At 40.8% G+C, this 19,885-nt stretch overlaps 2 protein-coding genes across 8 annotated transcripts in view; one reads left to right on the forward strand and one right to left on the reverse strand.

Annotated features, from left to right (window-relative positions):
* The first annotated feature begins 1,487 nt into the window (after positions 1–1,487).
* HNRNPH3 (heterogeneous nuclear ribonucleoprotein H3) lies at positions 1,488–14,285 on the forward strand. 5 transcript variants are annotated; one of them, XM_066348972.1, is made up of 10 exons: positions 1,488–1,677; positions 6,503–6,637; positions 7,122–7,260; positions 7,743–7,927; positions 8,372–8,458; positions 8,746–8,861; positions 11,220–11,355; positions 12,672–12,767; positions 12,857–12,949; positions 13,066–14,285. In XM_066348972.1, the coding sequence occupies exons 2-10, from the start codon at positions 6,526–6,528 to the stop codon at positions 13,140–13,142; spliced, it is 1,041 nt and encodes a 346-aa protein (XP_066205069.1). In that variant the 5' UTR covers positions 1,488–1,677; positions 6,503–6,525; the 3' UTR covers positions 13,143–14,285. The 5 variants fall into 5 exon arrangements, with proteins under 5 accessions (XP_066205069.1, XP_066205071.1, XP_066205072.1 ...); XM_066348974.1 differs by having other exon boundaries at positions 7,743–7,882; XM_066348976.1 differs by having other exon boundaries at positions 1,525–1,658.
* Positions 14,286–14,930: 645 nt separating this feature from the next.
* RUFY2 (RUN and FYVE domain containing 2) overlaps positions 14,931–19,885 on the reverse strand; it is a 63,655-nt gene continuing 58,700 nt past the window's right edge. For all 3 annotated transcript variants that reach the window (XM_066348968.1, XM_066348966.1, XM_066348967.1), the window contains exons 17-18: positions 17,111–17,188; positions 14,931–16,946 (exon numbers count right to left, since the gene is read on the reverse strand). In XM_066348968.1, the coding sequence (XP_066205065.1) occupies positions 16,803–16,946; positions 17,111–17,188 (222 nt within the window). In that variant the 3' untranslated portion in view covers positions 14,931–16,802. The remainder of the gene's footprint in view (positions 16,947–17,110; positions 17,189–19,885) is intronic.

Consider the following 19,885-nt stretch of genomic DNA (forward strand, 5'->3'; position numbering starts at 1 on the left):
TCCTCTCTGTCTCTCTCTTCCCCTCCCGCAGCCGGTGCTCCATTGGAGCAGGGATGGCCCGGGCACTGGGGATGGCTCCTTGGCCTCTGCCCCAGGCGCTGGAGTGGCTCTGGTCGCGGCGGGGCAGCACCCGGGAGAGGCGGAGCATCGCCCCTGGTGGGCGTGCCGGGTGGATCCCGGTAGGGCGCATACGGGAGTCTGTCTGACTGTCTCTCCCGTTTCCAGCTTCAGAGAAATACAAAAAAAATATAATAATAATAAAAAAATTAAAAAAATTTAAAAAAAGAGGAACAAGGGGAGGGTAGAGATTGGAGAAAGAAGAAAGCCTGCACATAGGGAATTTATGAGGCCTTCCCTGTCCGGTGGCAAAAATTATTGAGATCTTTGAATGTATTGTAATCAAAAATACCATTTTCTGGCCATTGGGAACCATTGTCTAGTTTATACTGGGGCATGGTGGTTTGGATTGAGAGGTGGATAAAGGAGGTGGACGGGAGTTGGGGAGGAAGAAAGTTCTTCCTCTTCCAACCGTAGGGAAAGGAAGGTGAAGAATTGTCTGGTCGCACCGGGAGAATTCAGTCCCAGTGAGTAAGAGGTTTCTTGCCAGGCGCCTGGACTTCCGAAAATATAAGTCCGAGTAGACAAGAAACCCCGAGGTCTACCTCCCAGATTTTTAGGGTGAAAAATTTGGAAGAGCTCCTACTGGAGGAAGGGGAGGTGAAGAAGGATCCCTAATCCTGGTCCCGCAGGGGTTCGGAACAGGGTCACGGAGCCGGCCAATCTGCCCCCACTCCCAGGACCAAGCAGAATCAGAGAGTAAGCCCAGAACGAGCTGCCGCTGTCCACCTGCCGCTTTCCTGGTATCAAGCGTGGGTGAGAGCTGGGGGATCGTCCAGGCAACCAGAGCCCCGTCCGGGGTTTGGCACCAAATGATAGAATCAGTCGGAGTGCGAAAGACCAGTGTCACAGGCTTTACTGAGAGAGGACCTGCCAGGCTGTCTCGTAAGGGAGAGCAGCCCCCAGTTATCTAACAGGTAGACTTAAATAGGGGATTTGAGGGTGGGGGTTGGTAGTCATTAAGGAAAAATGTATCTTTCCGCGATTTATGTAAGATCAACTGTAAGTAAAGCAGGGGACCTTCCAAACCCGGGTTGACTACCCCCCGGATGTCCAGGGGGTAGTGACCTGGAACATCCAGTTTGTCAGTGTCCCTTTGTCCACTTAAGGGAGGAGGTGGTCACGGCCCCCACTTGCAACCCTATCAAAAGGTGGGCTCTGAGAATTTGATAGCTGTACCTTCGGCAAGAAGGATGGAACTTTCCACCTCTCTCTCTCTCTCTCTCTCTCTGAGCCACTACCGGCCTCTCTCTAGCAGCGCGCAAGCGTACTCTTGCGGCCCGCGCCAAGCGGAACCGACTCTCGCCTCGCGAGAACGCGCCGGCCGCTCTCCGTTGCTCTCGCCCCACCCACCCCCTCGTCGCTCGCCCTCTCCCCTCCCCCCCAGCCAGTCTCTTTGCTGCGCAGCTCCCTTAGCGGTTGCCTCCGGCCGGAGACGGTTGGAAGGACCGTTGTGGGGGAGCACTGCACGAGGCAAGCGACTTCTTCCTTCGATCCGGACCCAGCGAGCACCGGACTCGCCGCTGCTGACGCTCGACAGGGTATCTGAAGTAAAAGGGGGTAGGTTGGGCCGGCGGTGTCGAGAGCGGAGTCGGGAGAAGGACGAGAGATGGGGCGGGGGAGGGGGAAGTGTGGAGGTCGCCGCTCGGAAGCGGCCAGGCTGCGCCTCGCAGGCGATCTCCCACTTCAGGGGGGCGGCATATCTGGGGGAGGACTCGGTAATGTGAATCCTGTGAACGAGCCGAAGTGGGGGTCAGCCAGCGTTTTCCCTTCCCCTGCTGGTTTGGCCTCCGCCATTTTGGGTACGGTGGCGCGGCCGCCTCGGCTTCCCGCCCTCCCTTTCTCCCTACTTTTTGTCCCTCATCTTCCGAGAGCTGCACTGGAAGGCGGAGGGTGGTCAGCGCGCCCCGGAGGGTGAGGGTGGGAGCGGGGCGAGCCGGGAGAGGCCGGGCCGCGGGGCGGGGGCGGGGGCGGGCCCGGGCTGGCGGGCGAGCTCCCGGTGGAAATGGCGCGGGGCGGGCTGGCCTCCCTTCCTCCGCAGTCTGCTGGTTTACCTGGGCTGGCGAGGCTGCGAGCGGCTTCTGACGCAGATTCTCAAGATGAGTGAGGCTGGAGCTGGGGGAGGAAAGCCAATGGCGACGAAGGCGCTCAACTCCCCAACCCAGGACAAAGGAGAGGGCCTCCTTTGTAATCGCCGCCCGGTGGCGAAGGGTTTCAGCCGGGCTTGGCGGCCGGGCGGGGAGGCGGGGGGAAGGGGCGAACTCTCCCTAGCTCTCTGGTCTCTAGGGCAGCTAGATAAACGAAAAGTCTCCGGGGAGGAATAAAGGACGCTTAGCCGGCCCTTATATTCCAGATTTGGAACTGCGAAAAGAGTACGTACTCATTTTCCAAAGAGTTATTTTTTCTTTTTTTCACGCTTACCTTAAACGTATGTAAGGACTTTGTGGGTAATTGTTTTGTAAGCAGAAAAGTGGGTGGCTTATCAAATAGGAATGTGAAATGGGCATATTTCAAATAGGTCGTCCGGGCCCAGTGAAGTAAACTGTTTATGTGATACGGCTTATTGAACCTGGGGGGCGGGGTGTGATGCTTGACAGTGGTTTGGGGTAGTTTGGCCCGTATTGGGTTAGAATTTGGGCGTTTTACATTTGGGGAAGAGTTAATACAGCCAGTGATGGCAAAATGTGTGTGTGGGGGGGAGGGAGGATTTCGTTACTGTGCGAAGATTCTTTTGGTACTAGGTTGTAGAAGTAAAATTACTTAAAAATACAATTGGGGGTTATTTTCTTTTGGCGGCTATGCGTGTTTTTTATTTAGTGTAGGACTATGCTACTTTCTGACCAAGAACATAGGCCTACTCAACAGAAAGAAACTGAAAGCCAGATCCATATGACGTGACGATTTTTTGGTCCTTAGAACACAGGAGAATTGGGTTGGTGATGTTCACTGAAGACAGTAGGAGTGGGACAGGCAAGGCCTGAGAATAATTCGTATCAAATTTATTATCGGCTTTTCCAGCTTTAAGACGCCAACAAATTCACAAAAGTAACAAAAAAGGCAAGCCAGAGTTTATAATGTAGTATATGATATAACAGCATTCCTAATTGGTTGTCTTAGAAATCTTTTTTCTGCCCTCATCTGTATCATAACCTGGAAATCCATGTAATTGCACTTAAATTTTTAAATAACTATATTCTTTTTTGGTGTCCTCACTTCGGTAAAAAAGCAACTGAATGTGATAACTTTGTTTTAGAAAACTCATTCATAATCCTTTTCAGTGAACTTAACCTCCTTTAGGTATTAGTGGTGTGTGTTTTTTTAATTGAGCAAGTACATTGGAAGGTGGAATGATGAAGGTTTTCCTATTTAGTTAAACATCACCAATATTTTGCCAAAATTTGAATTTCGGTCTCATTTTATAGGATGAGTGGGCTATCATTTAGAAAGTTATTAGGAAAAAAGTTATTTACTGAAGCATCAAAACCTTTACATAGCATACTTAAGAAGATAGTATACAAAGGAATTTTATGTTTCATTTGGTCTGTTAGATGCTTTGTCTAACAAACTAAAGTCACCATACAAGACTGACCAAAGTCCAGATATTTCAACTGCTGATATTTTTAATTGGTGCTAACGCTTTGAAAAATTAAAATAATTGTGACTAGCCATGATGCTGTTGCAAAGAAATGGTGAGATGGATTATCCTAATTAATTAGTAAGAATTATTTAGGTAGTTTCTTGGACCACTTTAAGATATTAAAGCAGATTGTCTTTTTGTGTGTCTTTAGAGTTCGTCTTGGTTTTGTTTCGTAAGTAGAATTCTAGGCTCAAAGTTTGGTGCTTTCTTTTTTCTTGTGTTCTCTTCACACTTGGGATAGGGAATCGCCCTATTAAAAGTTTCTGATGAATCTGGTTAACTTTTCCCTTTAAAGTTGTAAATTTAGCAGGGTTTTGTTTGTTTTTTATAGATGTAATACTTTGTTGTTTTTCTACAGGTCTGGTTCATATAGGCTGATCTGAGAAAACTAGTTTGCTTGTTAGTTCCTTCAGTAAAGATAATTCCTATTTTTTTGTATTTGTTTCCAAAACAGTATCTTCGTATTGAAAATATGTGTGAAATGATAAAAAGCACACCACATAATTCACAACAGATTAGATTGATTTGCAAAGTTTTTAAATTTTTCATGAAGTAATGAATGTGTCATGTTAAATCTCCACTTTTTTCCTATTCCATCTTTAACACCCTTTCTAAGAAACAGCTACTATTTAAGTTGGTGCTATTTTTTATAAAAAAATGGTAGATCTTCACACTGTTTAACTTTTTCCCCAAAACTGATTTGGGGCCTACTTTCAGGGCTACTAGAATGGTATTTTAAAATCATCTAGCTAATAAATACTATATAAGCATTTCCAGAAAGGCTCTTTTTCTGTCTGGCTTCCACAATTTCTAAAGAAACATGAAAACTTGTAACAGTGTTTATTTCCTTTTAAGACTGAGACTACTTTTCTGTCTTTTAAGATTCAGTTATTATGCTTTTGTACCTTTCATTAGTTTTAATTAATAGCTTTAATTCCAATAACACTGGCCACCACTGAATGGTTACCATGCCACAGATGAAGAACTGAATGATTCTTAAAATGGTCAGCTGAAGTCCAGGCACCACTGCTTGTATTTTACAGTTGGACATAGCAGTTAAGTAATTTGCTTATATTGTGTAGCCAGTGAGTGACAGACTAGGGATTCATACGCAGTTTCTTTTCTCTTAAAAGTTCATACTAGTTATTTGTATGCATAAAGAATTAGTTGTGCCCTGGCCAGGTTGCTCAGTTGGTTACAGCTTCATCCGAATACACCAAGGTTGTGGGTCCAAACCCCAGTCAGGGCACATACAAGAAACAACCAGTGGAATGAATAAATAAAAGTGGAACAACAAATCAGTGTTTCTCTTCTCTTCTGACCCCTCTGTTCCCCCAAATCAATAATTTTTAAAAGAATTAATTGTAATGTCAGATAAAAATGCATATTCTTGCATTTTGAGATCTCATCTAGAGTGGCACCTAGGATTCTTGGTTTAAGATAAAAACAACAGAACAGGTACCAGAGTTAATTTGTACACAGAGATTATTTGATTTATAACCACATTTGGGAAATTCTACATTAGCTTATGAATGCGTGAATTCTAGAAAAAATAAAATTTCGCTCCTTGCAAATGCTGCACCTAACAGCTGCACTGGTAATTCGATCATGTGAAATTTAAATATTAATACTGTTGATATGAAATATAATTCTTGAGCATAAAGGAATCAAGTGAACAACCTGTTTTGTTTACAGGGGAGGAGGTGGTGAGGGAAAGTTTTGAAATAATCAGGTGAGTAGGATTCCTACAGCTGCATAATGAAATTTATATGCTCTGGTAAGTTTCTGCAGCTGAAGGACTTCTGCATTAGCCTCTTGAAAGGGTTCTGGAATCTTAAAAGGAAGGATGGTTGTCTAGGGAAGGGAATTGGGTGGGTGGGTTCTTTTTGGAGGGGAGAAAGGGCTTCTGACTGTACCCTTTCTAATATTCTTTTTAATGTGAATGTATTGTCATTTTTTAAAATTTGTGTCTAAAAGTAAAGCAGTGAGTAAACTGATTTTTAATATACTATCTCTAATAACTTCCAAAACAGATTACTTCAAAAAACACTAATGAACTTTGGAAAGCGTTCGCTTTAAGTGGCCTTTCTTCCTCCATTGTAAAATTTTACCTAATTTAGTCATTTTAATCTTGGGAAGTGTTTGAACCAGATTTAGTGAAAATAGAGATATGAATTGGCCCCCCCCCCCCTTCAAAAACAATTTGATATGTTTAGAATTCTAGTGCCTCTGATAAATTACTTTTGTGATGCCATTTTTTTTCTAAATCACTTGGGCTCTTACTGTTGGGGACAATAGTACTTACTATGTGCAATTTTTGAGTAGTCAAGTTTTAAAGACTGCAGAACTATTCAGGTGAATGATGAAACCTGGAAAATGTGAATGACATTTTGAGAGATGAGGAAGAAGCAGAGTTGATAGTAAATGATAAGATTGAGAAATCAGGAGAGTTTGAAGACTTACAGTGAAATTATGTAAGTTTTCTTAATATTAGGCGATATATATTTGATCCTTTGAAATTGAGTACGTTTTGTTGGGAGGGGTCGGGTCTCACTGCCTTTTCCCAATCTTTTTATGCCTACCCTGAAACAGAAAGGTGTTGTACCATTGTATTGTAGCATTGTCCCTGGAGTCATTGAGCTGTATAGTATTTCACATTTCCTGTTGTGCACTACTGAGGGGTGTTTCTTCAATACTTCTGACAAGAGTATATTTTGATTAACTTCTTTATGTGCTTATTTTTTATAGCATTTAAATCAAACGGTATTGAGATGGATTGGGTTATGAAACATAATGGTCCAAATGACGCTAGTGATGGGACAGTACGACTTCGTGGACTACCATTTGGTTGCAGCAAAGAGGAAATAGTTCAGTTCTTTCAAGGTACCTCTAGTATTAGTCAAAGTTTAGTAGTATTTTAATTTTATAGTTTATAATAATTTGCAAAACTCATTTGTTTGGGGGACTTTTTATTTAGAGTATGATGTCTTGGTTAATATATAGCTAGGAAATTTGCTCCAGTAATATTCAGTACAGAATGTGTAGAATGTAAAGCCTAACTAATGTGCAGTAAACTTGAGAGTAATTATATATGCTGAAATGAACCATGAATAGCATATGGAGCATAAATTTTGAGCTTTTTAAAATGTAATATAGGTGGGGTTTTGAGTGTAATTTAAAGACACTGGTTGCAAAAAGTATGTAATCCAGTATTTAGAAAAATCTTCCGTTTGTATAATGGGGTGATGGGGAACTAAGCATTTTGTTTTGTTTTATTTAGACTTGTTTTAAATATTTGATTCAGATGGGAATGTTTCAGCCTTTAACACTGTTCCCCTTGATGGGGTTATTTGTCCTTGGGTTAAAGGGTTGGAAATCGTGCCAAATGGGATAACATTGACGATGGACTACCAGGGGAGAAGCACAGGGGAGGCCTTCGTGCAGTTTGCTTCAAAGGAGATAGCAGAAAATGCTCTGGGGAAACACAAGGAAAGAATAGGGCACAGGTGGGGATGGAGAGTTTGGGATGGTGTTAAATTTTTATTTTTGGGGGTTGTGGGTCACTGTTGCTTAAATGGGGGGGTAACAGTAACATTTTTCTGGGGTCGTTTAAAAGAATTGATAAATTTAACTTGGAAACTACAGATTTGGGTGGGGAATTAATGCTAATAGTTTGCTTAAATTAAAATTAGATTGTTTCCATTTCTCTGTAGGGTGTTGTTATGTGCTTTTGTATAATCAACTATTTTCTCTAAACACCTATCATGTACTTAAGGGAACATGTTAAAATTATATTTCAAATGACTAATTTGTCTATGTAAAATTTAAGTTTATAGGTGTAAAAAAATGTTAACGTTATGGTGTATTTAGGCAATTTAAATTGGGTTATGTATCTAGATATAGAAAAATTTACTGTATTTTGCCCAAGAATCTTATTTACTCTAATACATTCCAGCTGAAACCTGTACCTTAAACCATTTTTAAATAGGTATATTGAGATCTTCAGAAGTAGCAGGAATGAAATCAAAGGATTTTATGATCCACCAAGAAGATTGCTGGGCCAGCGACCAGGACCATATGATAGACCAATAGGAGGAAGAGGGGGTTATTATGGAGCTGGGCGTGGAAGTATGTATGACAGAATGCGACGAGGAGGTGATGGATATGATGGTGGTATGTGTATCTAATGAACAAAGGTTCTGTTGTCATTTTCTTAATGTTCCTGACACTTTGTCAAGAAATACAGAAATGGCATTAATTTCAGTACCTACTAGGTTTTAAAACCTGTTCATGAAAATAACAGATTCCATGACCAGCCATGGGACTTGATTGATGCACATATTGGCACCTGGATAATGTATACAGAAATTAAAATGAAGATATTGGGCATGTTTTGACATTCTCTGTTTGGTATCAGGGTGAAAATTCATTTAGGTGTCTAAATGTATCCTTTTGAGATTTTTTTAACTTCTACCCAGTGTTAACTTCTTTTTTCACATGCCGGAAGTTGCAAACATAATAATTGAGCCAAACTGCTTACTGCTAAGTATGCTTTTGTAAACTATATTATAAAATTTATCTCTTTAAAGTGTATTCATGTGTTCTCAAATTACACAGGTTATGGAGGTTTTGATGACTATGGTGGCTATAATAATTATGGCTATGGAAATGATGGCTTTGATGACAGAATGAGAGATGGAAGAGGTAAACTAAATACTAAAGACACTCATTTGTAGGTGAATTTTAGTATTTGCCTTACAACCACTTTTAGTGGTAATACAGATGACAAAGTCAACTCAGGCATATATTACTGTATTCTGCATAGAGTTTTGTACAGATACTTTCTGGTAAATTCTCCATTTGATGTTTAGAACAACTAGTAAGTGTGACAATCTTGGGGTTGCCAGAAAGGTGTAAATAGGAAAAGATGTGTGTAGGGGAGAAATGCTTTTCTACATGTATCTGTTCATAATCTGGAAATGTTTCTTTAGGTATGGGAGGACACGGCTATGGCGGAGCTGGTGATGCAAGTTCAGGTTTTCATGGTGGTCATTTTGTACATATGAGAGGATTGCCTTTTCGTGCTACTGAAAATGACATTGCTAATGTGAGTAATTTCAGTAATAAATGGTTTTTATACTAATCCTGCTCTCTAAATTTTGAAGCATTCTCTTTTTAGCGAGAGACAGAGGGACAGACAGGAAGGAAGAGAGATGAGAAGCATTTAACTTGTAGTTGAGGCACTTTTTTTTTTGGTTCATTGATTGCTTTCTCATACGTGCCTTTAACAGGTGGCTCCAGTCAAGCCAGCAACCATGAGGTCATGTCTATGATGCCACACTCAAGCCAGCAGCCTCGGGGTTTCAAACCTAGGTCTTCAGTATCCCAGGTTGACACTCTATCCACTGTGCCACCACCTGGCCAGGCTGAAGCATTTTTAATATTCTCATCTTTATGGTTTCAATATCTGAATCCCTTTAATGTGAATGTATTTCAAGTAGTTGATGAATATTTTTGTGTCCATTGTATGCTGACCTACATGGGATTTTAGCAAGTCAGCCTGACCTGTGGCGGCACAGTGGATAAAGCATTAACCTTGAACTCTGAGGACCTAGGTTCGAAACCCTGGGCTTACCTGGTCAAGACACTTGGGAATTGATGCTTCCTGCTTTTTTGCCCCCTCCTTCTTTCCTCTCTCTAAACTAAACAAATACAATCTTTGAAAAGAAAGAAATTAGCAAGCCTAGCCTCTGGGTGCTCAGTGGCTAGAGCCTTGACCTGAAACCCTGAGCTTGCCTGGTTAAGGCACATACAGCAAGCAACAAGCAAGCAATGAACAACTAAAGTGAAGCAACTATACTTCTCAATCCCCCCCACCCTCTGTATCTTTACTAAAAAATTACTGAGCCTGACCAAGTGGTGGTGCAGTGGATAGAGCATTGGACTGGGATACAGAATCAGCTTCAAAACCCCAAGGTCCCCAGCTTGAGAGAAGGGTCATTGGCTTGAACGAGGGGTCACTTGCTCTGCTGCAGCCACCAGTCCATCGTGTCCCATGTTGGACCCCCCCATCAAGGCACATACAAGGAAGCAATCAATGAACAACTAAGGAGCCACAGTGAAGAATTGATGCTCCTCGTCTCCCTATCTGTCCCTATCCTCCTCCTCCTCCTCTCTCCCTCCCTGCCACGTCACAAAAAAAAAGTTAAAAAAAAATTAGTGAAAGACTGATCAGCATAGAGTGGGTGATATATATATATCTCCAAAGTGAGAATTGGGGGAGGGGTCAGAGTCCCTCATGTGTTTCAACAGGGATCCACCCGGCATGCCCACCAGGGGAAGATGCTCGCTCTGGGGTGTTGCTCCATAGCAACCAGAGCCATTCTAGCACCTGAGGCGGAGGCCGTGGAGCCAGCCTCAGTGCCCGGGCCAACTTTGCTCCAATGGAGCCTTGGCTGTGGGAGGGGAAGAGAGGGAGAGGGTAGAAGGGTGGAGAAACAGATGGGCGCTTCTCCTGTGTGCCCTGGCAGGGAATCAAACCCAGGACTTCACATGCTGGGCTGACGTTCTACTGCTGAGTCAACTGGCCAGGGCGAGTGCGTGATTTTTTAAAGTATAAATATGTTAATGAGAGAAAAGTTGAAGTAGTTTGGTTTGACTTTCTTGGTTTATGTGATGAGCTGAAAATAGTGCAGGTAGGTGCTGCTATTGATTTGAAATTGATTGGTTCGAGAATCAGCAAACTTCAGCCCATGAGTCATCTAGTCGCATGCATTTACTTATTGAGTAGTTGGCTCCCAGTGGCCTACAAAGCCAAGAGTATTTACTGTCTCTCTCTTTTGGGGTGGGGGAGCTGACAGAGAGGAAGGGAGAGAGATGAAAAGCATCAACTGGTAGTCGTGGCACCTTAATTGTTCATTGATTGCTTTCTCATATGTGCCTTGACTGGGGGGCTCCAGCTAAACCAGTGACCTCATGCTCAAGCCAGCAACCTAGGTCTGTGAACCTGGGTCCTCAACATCCCAGACCGACGCTCTGTCCTTTATCTAGCTCTTAAAGAAAATTTTTGCTTTTTCTGGGAACTAATTGGTCTAAGTTCCTGGTGCTTTTTAGGATCACTTAAACCTGGTTAACTTGTGATTAGAACTAAGTGATATATTTTGTGAGTCATCCATCCATATATAGCTGGTAGGTTTATTAAACTCCAGTCATTCTGAATCATGAACCCAATTTCAAATACCTTTCTTGGGAGTGAGGGTGGGGTGATTGTTCTTCTCCCTCTCAGTAGTAGGTTATGAGACTTTCATCTGTTTAAGGATAAACATTCTCTAGCTTAAAAATATTTTCCTTCTCAAATTTAGCTTTACAGCACAGGGCAATAGAGGGTTTGTTTTAATGGATAAGGATAAACAAAGGCATGTGGTAATTTCAGTAATGTAAATATAACAAGTTTTCCTTTCTTTAGTTCTTCTCACCACTAAATCCAATACGAGTACACATTGATATTGGAGCTGATGGCAGAGCAACAGGAGAAGCAGATGTAGAGTTTGTGACACATGAAGATGCAGTAGCTGCCATGTCTAAAGATAAAAATAACATGCGTAAGTAGTAATGTTGGCATGAAATCCTGTTTCCTAGGTGTGAACTTGTTTCTCATAGTAAGTTCAGACTTTACTAAAGCATTAATTCAGACTTTTAATACTTGACAGATTATTATAGGGGGAAATGGTATGTTACATGTACTTGCCTGAGTTCCCCTGCCCTTGAAAATCAACACTTCTTAACCTGTACATTGATCAACTTGGATAAGTTATTCCTGCATGTCTTCAGTTTTTTGTTTTTGTTTTACAGGGAGAGAGGGATAGACAGGGACAGACAGGAACGGAGAGAGATGAGAAGCATCAATCATAAGTTTTTTGTTGTGACACCTTAGTTCATTGATTGCTTTCTCATATGTGCCTTGACCGCAGGCCTTCAGCAGATTGAGTAACCCCTTGCTCAAGCCAGCGACCTTGGGTCCAAACTGGTGAGCTTTTTTTGCTCAAGCTGGCGACCTCAGGGTCTCGAACCTGGGTCCTTCCACATCCCAGTCTGACACTCTATCCACTGCGCCACAGCCTGGTCAGGCTTGTCTTCAGTTTTTAAGCCATTAGATTTCACCTCAACCAGCGATTCTCTAATCTGGCTACACATCTATCACTTGGTACTTAAGTTTTCCTGGACACTACTCTTAGATTCTAATTCAGTTCTATGAGTGGGCCTGGGATTTTTAAGAAGTATATACCAGCTGGTTTTGTTTGTAATAATCAGTCCTTTTTATAAATGAGGAAACTCAGTCTCCAAACACTTTCTACTTGTTCCAGGTTACACAGTTGGAATTAAACCTTGATTTTTTTTTTTTTTCCTTGTATTTTTCTGAAGCTGGAAACGGGGAGACAGACTCCCGCATGTGCCCGACCAGGATCCACCTGGCACGCCCACCAGGGGGCGATGCTCTGCCCATCCAGGGGGCAATGCTCTGTCGCTACCAGAGCCACTCTAGCGCCTGGGGCAGAGGCCAAGGAGCCATCCCCAGCGCCCGGGCCATCTTTTGCTCCAGTGGAGCCTTGGCTGCGGGAGGGGAAGAGAGAGACAGAGAGGAAGGAGAGGGGAAGGGGTGGAGAAGCAGATGGGCGCCTCTCCTGTGTGCCCTGGCCAGGAATTGAACCCAGGACTTCTGCACGCCAGGCCGACGCTCTACCACTGAGCCAACCGGCCAGGGCCATAAACCTGGATTTTATCCCTGTACAGCATGCAGTTTTTTCACTCCCCTTAGACTCTGTATTTACCAACATACATTTAGGTTGATACTAGGTAGTCCGCCTTTTAAAATTTGATCCATCTTTTCTTTCTCCCCTTACTTTTTTTTCCCCTAAAGAACATCGATACATTGAACTCTTCTTGAATTCCACTCCTGGAGGTAGCTCTGGAATGGGAGGCTCTGGAATGGGAGGCTACGGCAGAGATGGAATGGGTATGTAAAGGTTTTTGTTGTTTTTGTTTTAAATAAATGGAGTTAGATACTTAATCATTGACCTCAGACTTCTTTTTTTTCCCTTTAAGATAATCAGGGTGGTTATGGATCTGTTGGAAGAATGGGAATGGGGAACAATTACAGCGGAGGATATGGGACTCCTGATGGCCTGGGTGGTTATGGTAAGTGTCGTTGGTTACTCTGGTTCAGTTAGTTAGTCCCCTATGTGGTACAGATTTATCTTCTACTAAGATTTATCTTCTAACTAAACGATTCTTAATGTTTTTTTTTTCCTAAGGACGTGGTGGCGGAGGCAGTGGAGGTTACTATGGGCAAGGTGGCATGAGTGGAGGTGGATGGCGTGGAATGTATTAAGAGTTTAACCACCAACATAATAGTCCTGACAACAGCATCTGGTCTACTAGACTTTCTTACAGATTAATTTCTTTTGTATTTTAAGAACTTTATAATGACTGAAGGAATGTGTTTTCAAAATATAATTTGGTAAAGCAACAGATTGTGATGGGAAAAATCTGTTTTCTGTAGGTTTTATTTGTTGCATACTTTGACTTAAAAATAAATTTTTATATTCAAACCACTGGTGTTGATACTTTTTATATACTAGCTACTCCTAAGGATGTGCTGCTTTCATAAGATTTGGGTTGATGTATTTTATTAGCTCTACAAGAAATAAGTAGTACAGTGTAATTTTAGAGGACGGTGATTCACCTCTGCAAAAGCTGCAGGTCTTAATAAGCAGACACCTGGATAGAGCCTGGAAAAGAGTTTAACTCTTGTTTTCTCTTGGACAGTACTGTAAACATAAAGCCTAAAGATGACTTTAGATGGTTTGAGGAGTATACATTCTGCTAATTCTATATTAGTCTTTTTCAAATGTCACTTATTAGGCACAGCTCTGAAGTGATGAACAAAGTGAGAAGTATCTGGATTTCTGAATATTCATAATTGTGTTACCCAAGGATGGGAGTGTTAGAACTTTACATTCTAGCCCTAGATTTTAGAATAAAATCCCTTCAGCACTTGACTGAAGAAACAAAAAATGTCCGAAAAGTGATCATTGTAAGTTATCTCAAAAATGTCTCCAACTAGGTTAAGATTCGAAGTAACATGAGAATTCAGTACAAAGGTATTTTTACTGTGTTTATTTCTCAGAGATGTATTTTTATTTTCAGCCCAGTAGTTAAAGCATATGTTTTCTTAACTGTATAAATACCTTTAAAAATGTAAGAGGCAAGTCCATGTTGTCTTAATGAAAATGAGAATCCTACAGTTGGATTTTTGCATCTGATATCTGTTTGGAGTTTTAGAGCCGTTGTGTTAAAAAATACTGTATGTAGCAAGGAAACGGTGCTTTTTACTTTTAATCCCTTTGATCAGTATGGCTTTTTTCCAAATTGGCTAATGGATCAAAATGAAACCTGTTAATGTGAATTCAGTTATTGAACTTTGTTTTTGCTAGAAATGTTAATATAATAAACATCATTGTGGGACATAATAGTATGGTGTCTGTCCTGGAATGCTTTGTGTCAATCACTGGTTAAATGGAAGGTACTAAATATTGATGATGAGACAAGTAAGTCCTAAGGAGTGATTTCTGCTTTAGAGAAGGTAGCTGAGAAAACCTAAGTGGAGCAACTACAGCAATGATTTCTGTTAATGCCTGTACCTACTCCATTAATTACCCATTTAAGTGCTAGCCTCATACCACTTACATTTTTAGAGATAAAGTGTTTTATTTTTCCCATGGGTTTTTAAAATTTTTTTTGTATTTTTCTGAAGTTGGAAACGGGGAGGCAGTCAGACAGACTCCCGCATGCACCCAACCAGTATCCACCTGGCATGCTCTGCCCATCTGGGGTGTCACTCTGTTGCAACCAGAGCCATTCTAGCGCCCGGGCCAACTTTGCTCCAATGGAGCCTTGGCTGCGGGAGGGGAAGAGAGGAAGCAGAGGGGGAAGAGTGGAGAAGCAGATGGGTGCTTCTCCTGTGTGCCCTGGCCAGGAATCGAACCTAGGACTCCTGCACGCCAGGCCGACGCTCTATCACTGAGCCAACCGGCCAGGGCCCCATGGGTTCTCTTATAAATCTGTAGGCAGTAAAAATCTAACATGTTATCCATGAAAGTTGCCCTTCTTAAGCAGGTTAACTTTATAGATCTTTTATTTGGTTTATAAAATTGATAGTTAAAACATTGCAGGGGAGAAGAATTACAATCACAATTCCTTGGCACCGTGTTAGCATTATTGTACCGGCTGGAGGAAGAAATGTATGTGAAGTTTATTGAGATACTTTCTTGTGAGGACAAATCAGACTTGAAAAGTAAAAGTGAAGGTTCACAATCACAAAATACAAATTGAAAATTTTTAACATAAACTTCCAAATCGGTATAAATTGCTTTTTTAAAAGAACCAAACTAAATGGAGCAAGTTGTTTTGCTGTCATAAAAGCCTGCCTACAAAAATCTCAAAGCAATTACATGTGAATTTTTAATGGCAAAGAATTTAAAGGGGTAGACTAAAAATCATGGGTAACCAGCCTTGGAATTTAAGCAAAAATCACATTTTAATGTTCTAAGCACAGTAATAAAAAATACCTAGTATTTGAAATTTTTCCTTTTTGCTTATTCTCATTTTCATCAATCATAAAAATGTTAATCCATCCCACCAATACAAAAGTTTCAAGAATATAATTTCTCTTGAATATTTCTATCAGCATTCAAGAAAGACCACCTAAAAATCTGTCAGTTCTGAAGACCTCAAGTTGGATTATGGAGAAAATCTTCAAGTAAAATATTAGTTTCATACTTTGGAAATTTAGAAAAATAACTTTTAAGTTTAATGAAAGTATGTGCTCTGAGGAAAGGATCCCACAGAATTAGAAACCCATCCTAGGGGGCAGGGAGATGGTTATGATTAAATTCACTAAATGTAATGCTCCTAGGAGTAATGTAAGGTTATTCTAACATATTGTTTGAAAGATTCACAGGCTTAAAGTGCATGGCTAAAATTTAACTTAAGAAAAAAATGAGTCCCTAGTGGTGATGCCATTGAAGTGATTGTGTACAAGGAAACTTGCTTTTTACAGATTAAATTCTTGGTATGCAATTAGCAATATAACGAGATTAGTGTTCAATCTCATGCTTGAAGTGGGTGGTTCAAGTATATATTTCATGGCAGGGCTGAAGACCACATCTTCATCTGCTAATTGACCCTGGCTTAGAGGTGCTTAGTATATGGTGAATTTTTTATTCTATACGACAGCATTAGACCACTACCTGAAAAGTTAACTGGAAAGATCTTCAAGTAGCAGCTTAAGGTAAAAAGATGATGGTTTTACTTCCTATCAAAATAAAAGGAAGCCCAACAACCTCTTTAACCCACTGTATATGAAAGGTGTCAGCAACTACAACACTGATTTTAGAAGAGGAACAACCAAAAGGCAATGTTATAGGGTAAAATTTTGACCATTTCTAATGTAAAGTGGACAAAGGAAGGAAACAGGAAAGGGCCAAATAAAGAGAGTTGACATCTTGCCACGCTAGTGGAAAATGTGTTGAATTGGAATATTAACACTTGTAAGAAGTTCTACACGTTTCCAGTCTTTTCTCTAAGAACCATGAAGCTTTAAAGTGCATTAAGGAAATTACAGGCACCATCAAATACCAACTTGATCTAGAGAATAAAACGATCTGAAGCCCTGTTTTTAAGAAGGCCTTTATAAAATAAGGCAAATGTGTGTTAGCTATGCTGTCGGCCTTTCAATGTCATTTGTTACATGATCATTACAAGAATTAAAGTTATTTTAAAGCATGCCCTGTTGAAAATTCTTTTTGAATAATGGGAAGGAAATGCCACATTATACAATTTAGTAATTCCCATGAACTGAATGTGAAAGAAAACTAGTACCAATATTGTCTGAGAGCTGCTTCAGAAGGGCTGTCTGAGTATGTTGTGCATGTGTTCATAACATTTCATGGTAGGTACTTTAATACAATGAGGATTTAGTTCTGGAGTCTTACGGCAAATTAGATGAGCATCTCTGAATCAGCAACGCATGGCAAGAATCACAAACCCGTACTGGCTTTGGTGAAGAAGGCAAAGGCAGTTCGTTGTCAGAGCAAGCATTACAGAAAATTTCCCCACAGTTTCTACAGTGATGCTATTAATTGGAAAAAATAAGAGAAAAAAAACTATGAATAAGATTAAGTCATATTTGCACCAAAACTTTTCTTTCGTGCCTGGAGGGATGAAAAGGGGGAGAGTTTTAAGTGGGGGAGGGTTGAGTTCTCCTGCACCAAAACTTGAATTTTCTACTTCTCTTACCTTTCTCTTAGAGAGTGAAAATTCCTTTTCACACAGCTTACAATGTGTTGCTTCTTTGTCTTTCAACCAAACCAGTCCCTAGAAGGAGTAAAAGTATAACTATTAATACTCAAATTTAAAATTACATATGGGGCCTGACCAGGCGGTAGCGCAGTGGACAGAGCATTGGACTGGGATGAGGAAGACCCAGGTTTGAGACCCCGAGGTCGCCAGCTTGAGCCCAAGGTTGGTCTGCTGAAGGCCCATGGTCAAGGCACATATGAGAAAGCAATCAATGAACAATTAAGGTGTTGCAACATACAACGAAAAACTGATTGATGCTTCTCATCTCTCCATTCCTGTCTGTCCCTGTCTATCCCTCTCTGTCTCTGTAAAATAAATGAATTTTTAATAAAAAAGAACTGATGCTCCTCATCTCTCCCTTCCTGTCTGTCTGTCCCTATCTGTCCCTCTGTCTCAAAATATATATATATATACACACATATATATATGTATATATATATATATAATTAAAATTACATATGGGAACATTTCACAGGAATACATACAAAGAGTCAAAAATGAATCCTTTTCCTGACCAGGTGCTGGCGCAGTGGATAGAGCATCGAACTGGGATGCAGAGGACACAGGTTTGAAGCCACTGTTACTGGCTTGAGTGCGGGCTCACCAGCCTGAGTGGGATCATAGACATGATTCCATGGTTGCTGGCTTGAGCTCAAAGGTCACTGGCTCTCCTGTAACCCCCCAAGTCAAGGCACATATGAGAAAGCAATCAATGAACAACTAAGATGCTGTAATGAGGCATTGATGCTTCTCTCTCCCTGTCTGTCCCTCTCTGTCACACACACAAAAAATCCTTTTGTCCTTCCTGACCAGGTAGCTCCATTGGTTTGAGCAGGGGTAGTCAACCTTTTTATAACTACCGCCCACTTTTGTATCTCTGTTAGTAGTAAAATTTTCTAACCGCCCACCTGTTCCACAGTAATGATGATTTATAAAGTAGAGAAGTAACTTTATAAAATTTATAAAGCAGAGTTACAGCAAGTTAAAGCATATAATAATAATTACTTACCAAGTACATTATGTCGGATTTTCGCTAAGTTTGGCAGAATAAATCTTTATAAAACAACTTACTATAGTTAAAGCGATCTTTTTATTTATACTTTGGTTGCTCCGCTACCGCCCACCATGAAAGCTGGAACGCCCACTAGTGGGTGGTAGGAACCAGGTTGACAACCACTGGGTTAGAGCATGGTCTGAATATGCAAAGCTTGCTGATTCAATCCCCAGTAAGGGCACACTCAAGAATCAGCCAAGGAGTACACAGATAAGTGGAACAACAAATTTATGTTTCTCTCTACCTTCCTCTAAAATCAGTAATTTTTTAAATGAGTCCTTTTTCTCTGAGAGATACTGAAATAATTGTAGATAAAATGTGTGAACTTCAAAATAAGGGAGAGAAGGGATATGTGTATGTGTTGAATTTAAAACAACATTGCCCATACATTGGTAAATATTGATACTTGGTAACGGTTTGTTTTACTTTCTACAATTATGTGTTTGACTATTTCCATGATAAAATGTTTTTTAAAAATAAAAATGTATTACAGGTGCGAGATTTTTTTTGGTTTTTGTTTGTTTTTCAAGAGGGACAGACAGAGGAAGAGAGATGAGAAGCATCAATTCTTCCTTGTGGCACCTTAGTTTTTCATTGACTGCTTTCCCATACGTACCTTGACTGGAGGGGGAAGAGTGGGCTGCAGCAGAGCAAGTGACCCCTTGCTCAAGCCAGCGAGCCCGCAGCTCAAGCTGATTACCTTGGGGTTTCGAACCTGGGTCCTCAGCATCCTAGGCTGACACTCGATCCACTGCCACTGCCTGGTCAGGTGGAATTTTCTTTAAGAACCTTAAAAATTATCTAGTCCAACAACATTTCAGGATAAGTTTTCACTATGTGTAATGCATCTGAGTTGGGCATTAGGTATACTTTATACACAATAATTCCCTAAAACTTGATGAGAATTTGGAAGTCAGAGTTAAAACCTCACCATAAATTCAGTTTTACATGGCCATTCATTTCCCTCAAGTTCTATAATTCACAAATTTAATAGCTACTATGTAAACTACTTCAGTAAAGATATATATACATCTTAAACAGGTGAGAGTTAACTTGGTATCTAAAATTTCTAACTTAACTTCCACCCCGTTTTTGTTTTTTAGTGAGAGAGCGGGGAGGAGAGAGATGAGAAGCATCAGCTTGTAGTTGCATCACTTTAGTTCACTGATTGCTTGTCATAGAGCTCAAGCCAGCGACCTTGGACTCATGATGATCCCTACTCAAGCTCAGGAAGTGGAGGAACTGTCACCTATAAAGTACCACTGGGGCATAGGGATCTTCATCACCTAACTAGAGAAAAATTAAAGCAAAAAGCCCACAGATAATGTTCCCCTAAATCTTGAATTTCCTTAAAAGACTTCTGACAGAATTGTTTGAAGAATGAGAAAGAAGAATTTACAGGAAAAATTACAAGGTTAACTTCAGGTAGTTTTGTTCTACAGTCTTAATAACTGGCACCTCTTTTCTCATAGCAGAAAACAAATGGTGTTGGTTTAATGCACTGGAGATAGTCTAAGTTATCTTAGAACAAAGGATTATAAGAAGTGAATGTTTAAAAAAAATCTAGATAGCTCAGACAAACACCACTTGCAAAGAAAGAATCAAATTATTTGAATCAAGGAATATATTTTTAAATCAAAATGTGGGACCCTAAAAAA

The sequence above is a fragment of the Saccopteryx leptura genome, chromosome 9, assembly GCF_036850995.1.
Source record: "Saccopteryx leptura isolate mSacLep1 chromosome 9, mSacLep1_pri_phased_curated, whole genome shotgun sequence".
NCBI classification, from domain to species: Eukaryota; Metazoa; Chordata; class Mammalia; order Chiroptera; family Emballonuridae; genus Saccopteryx; species Saccopteryx leptura.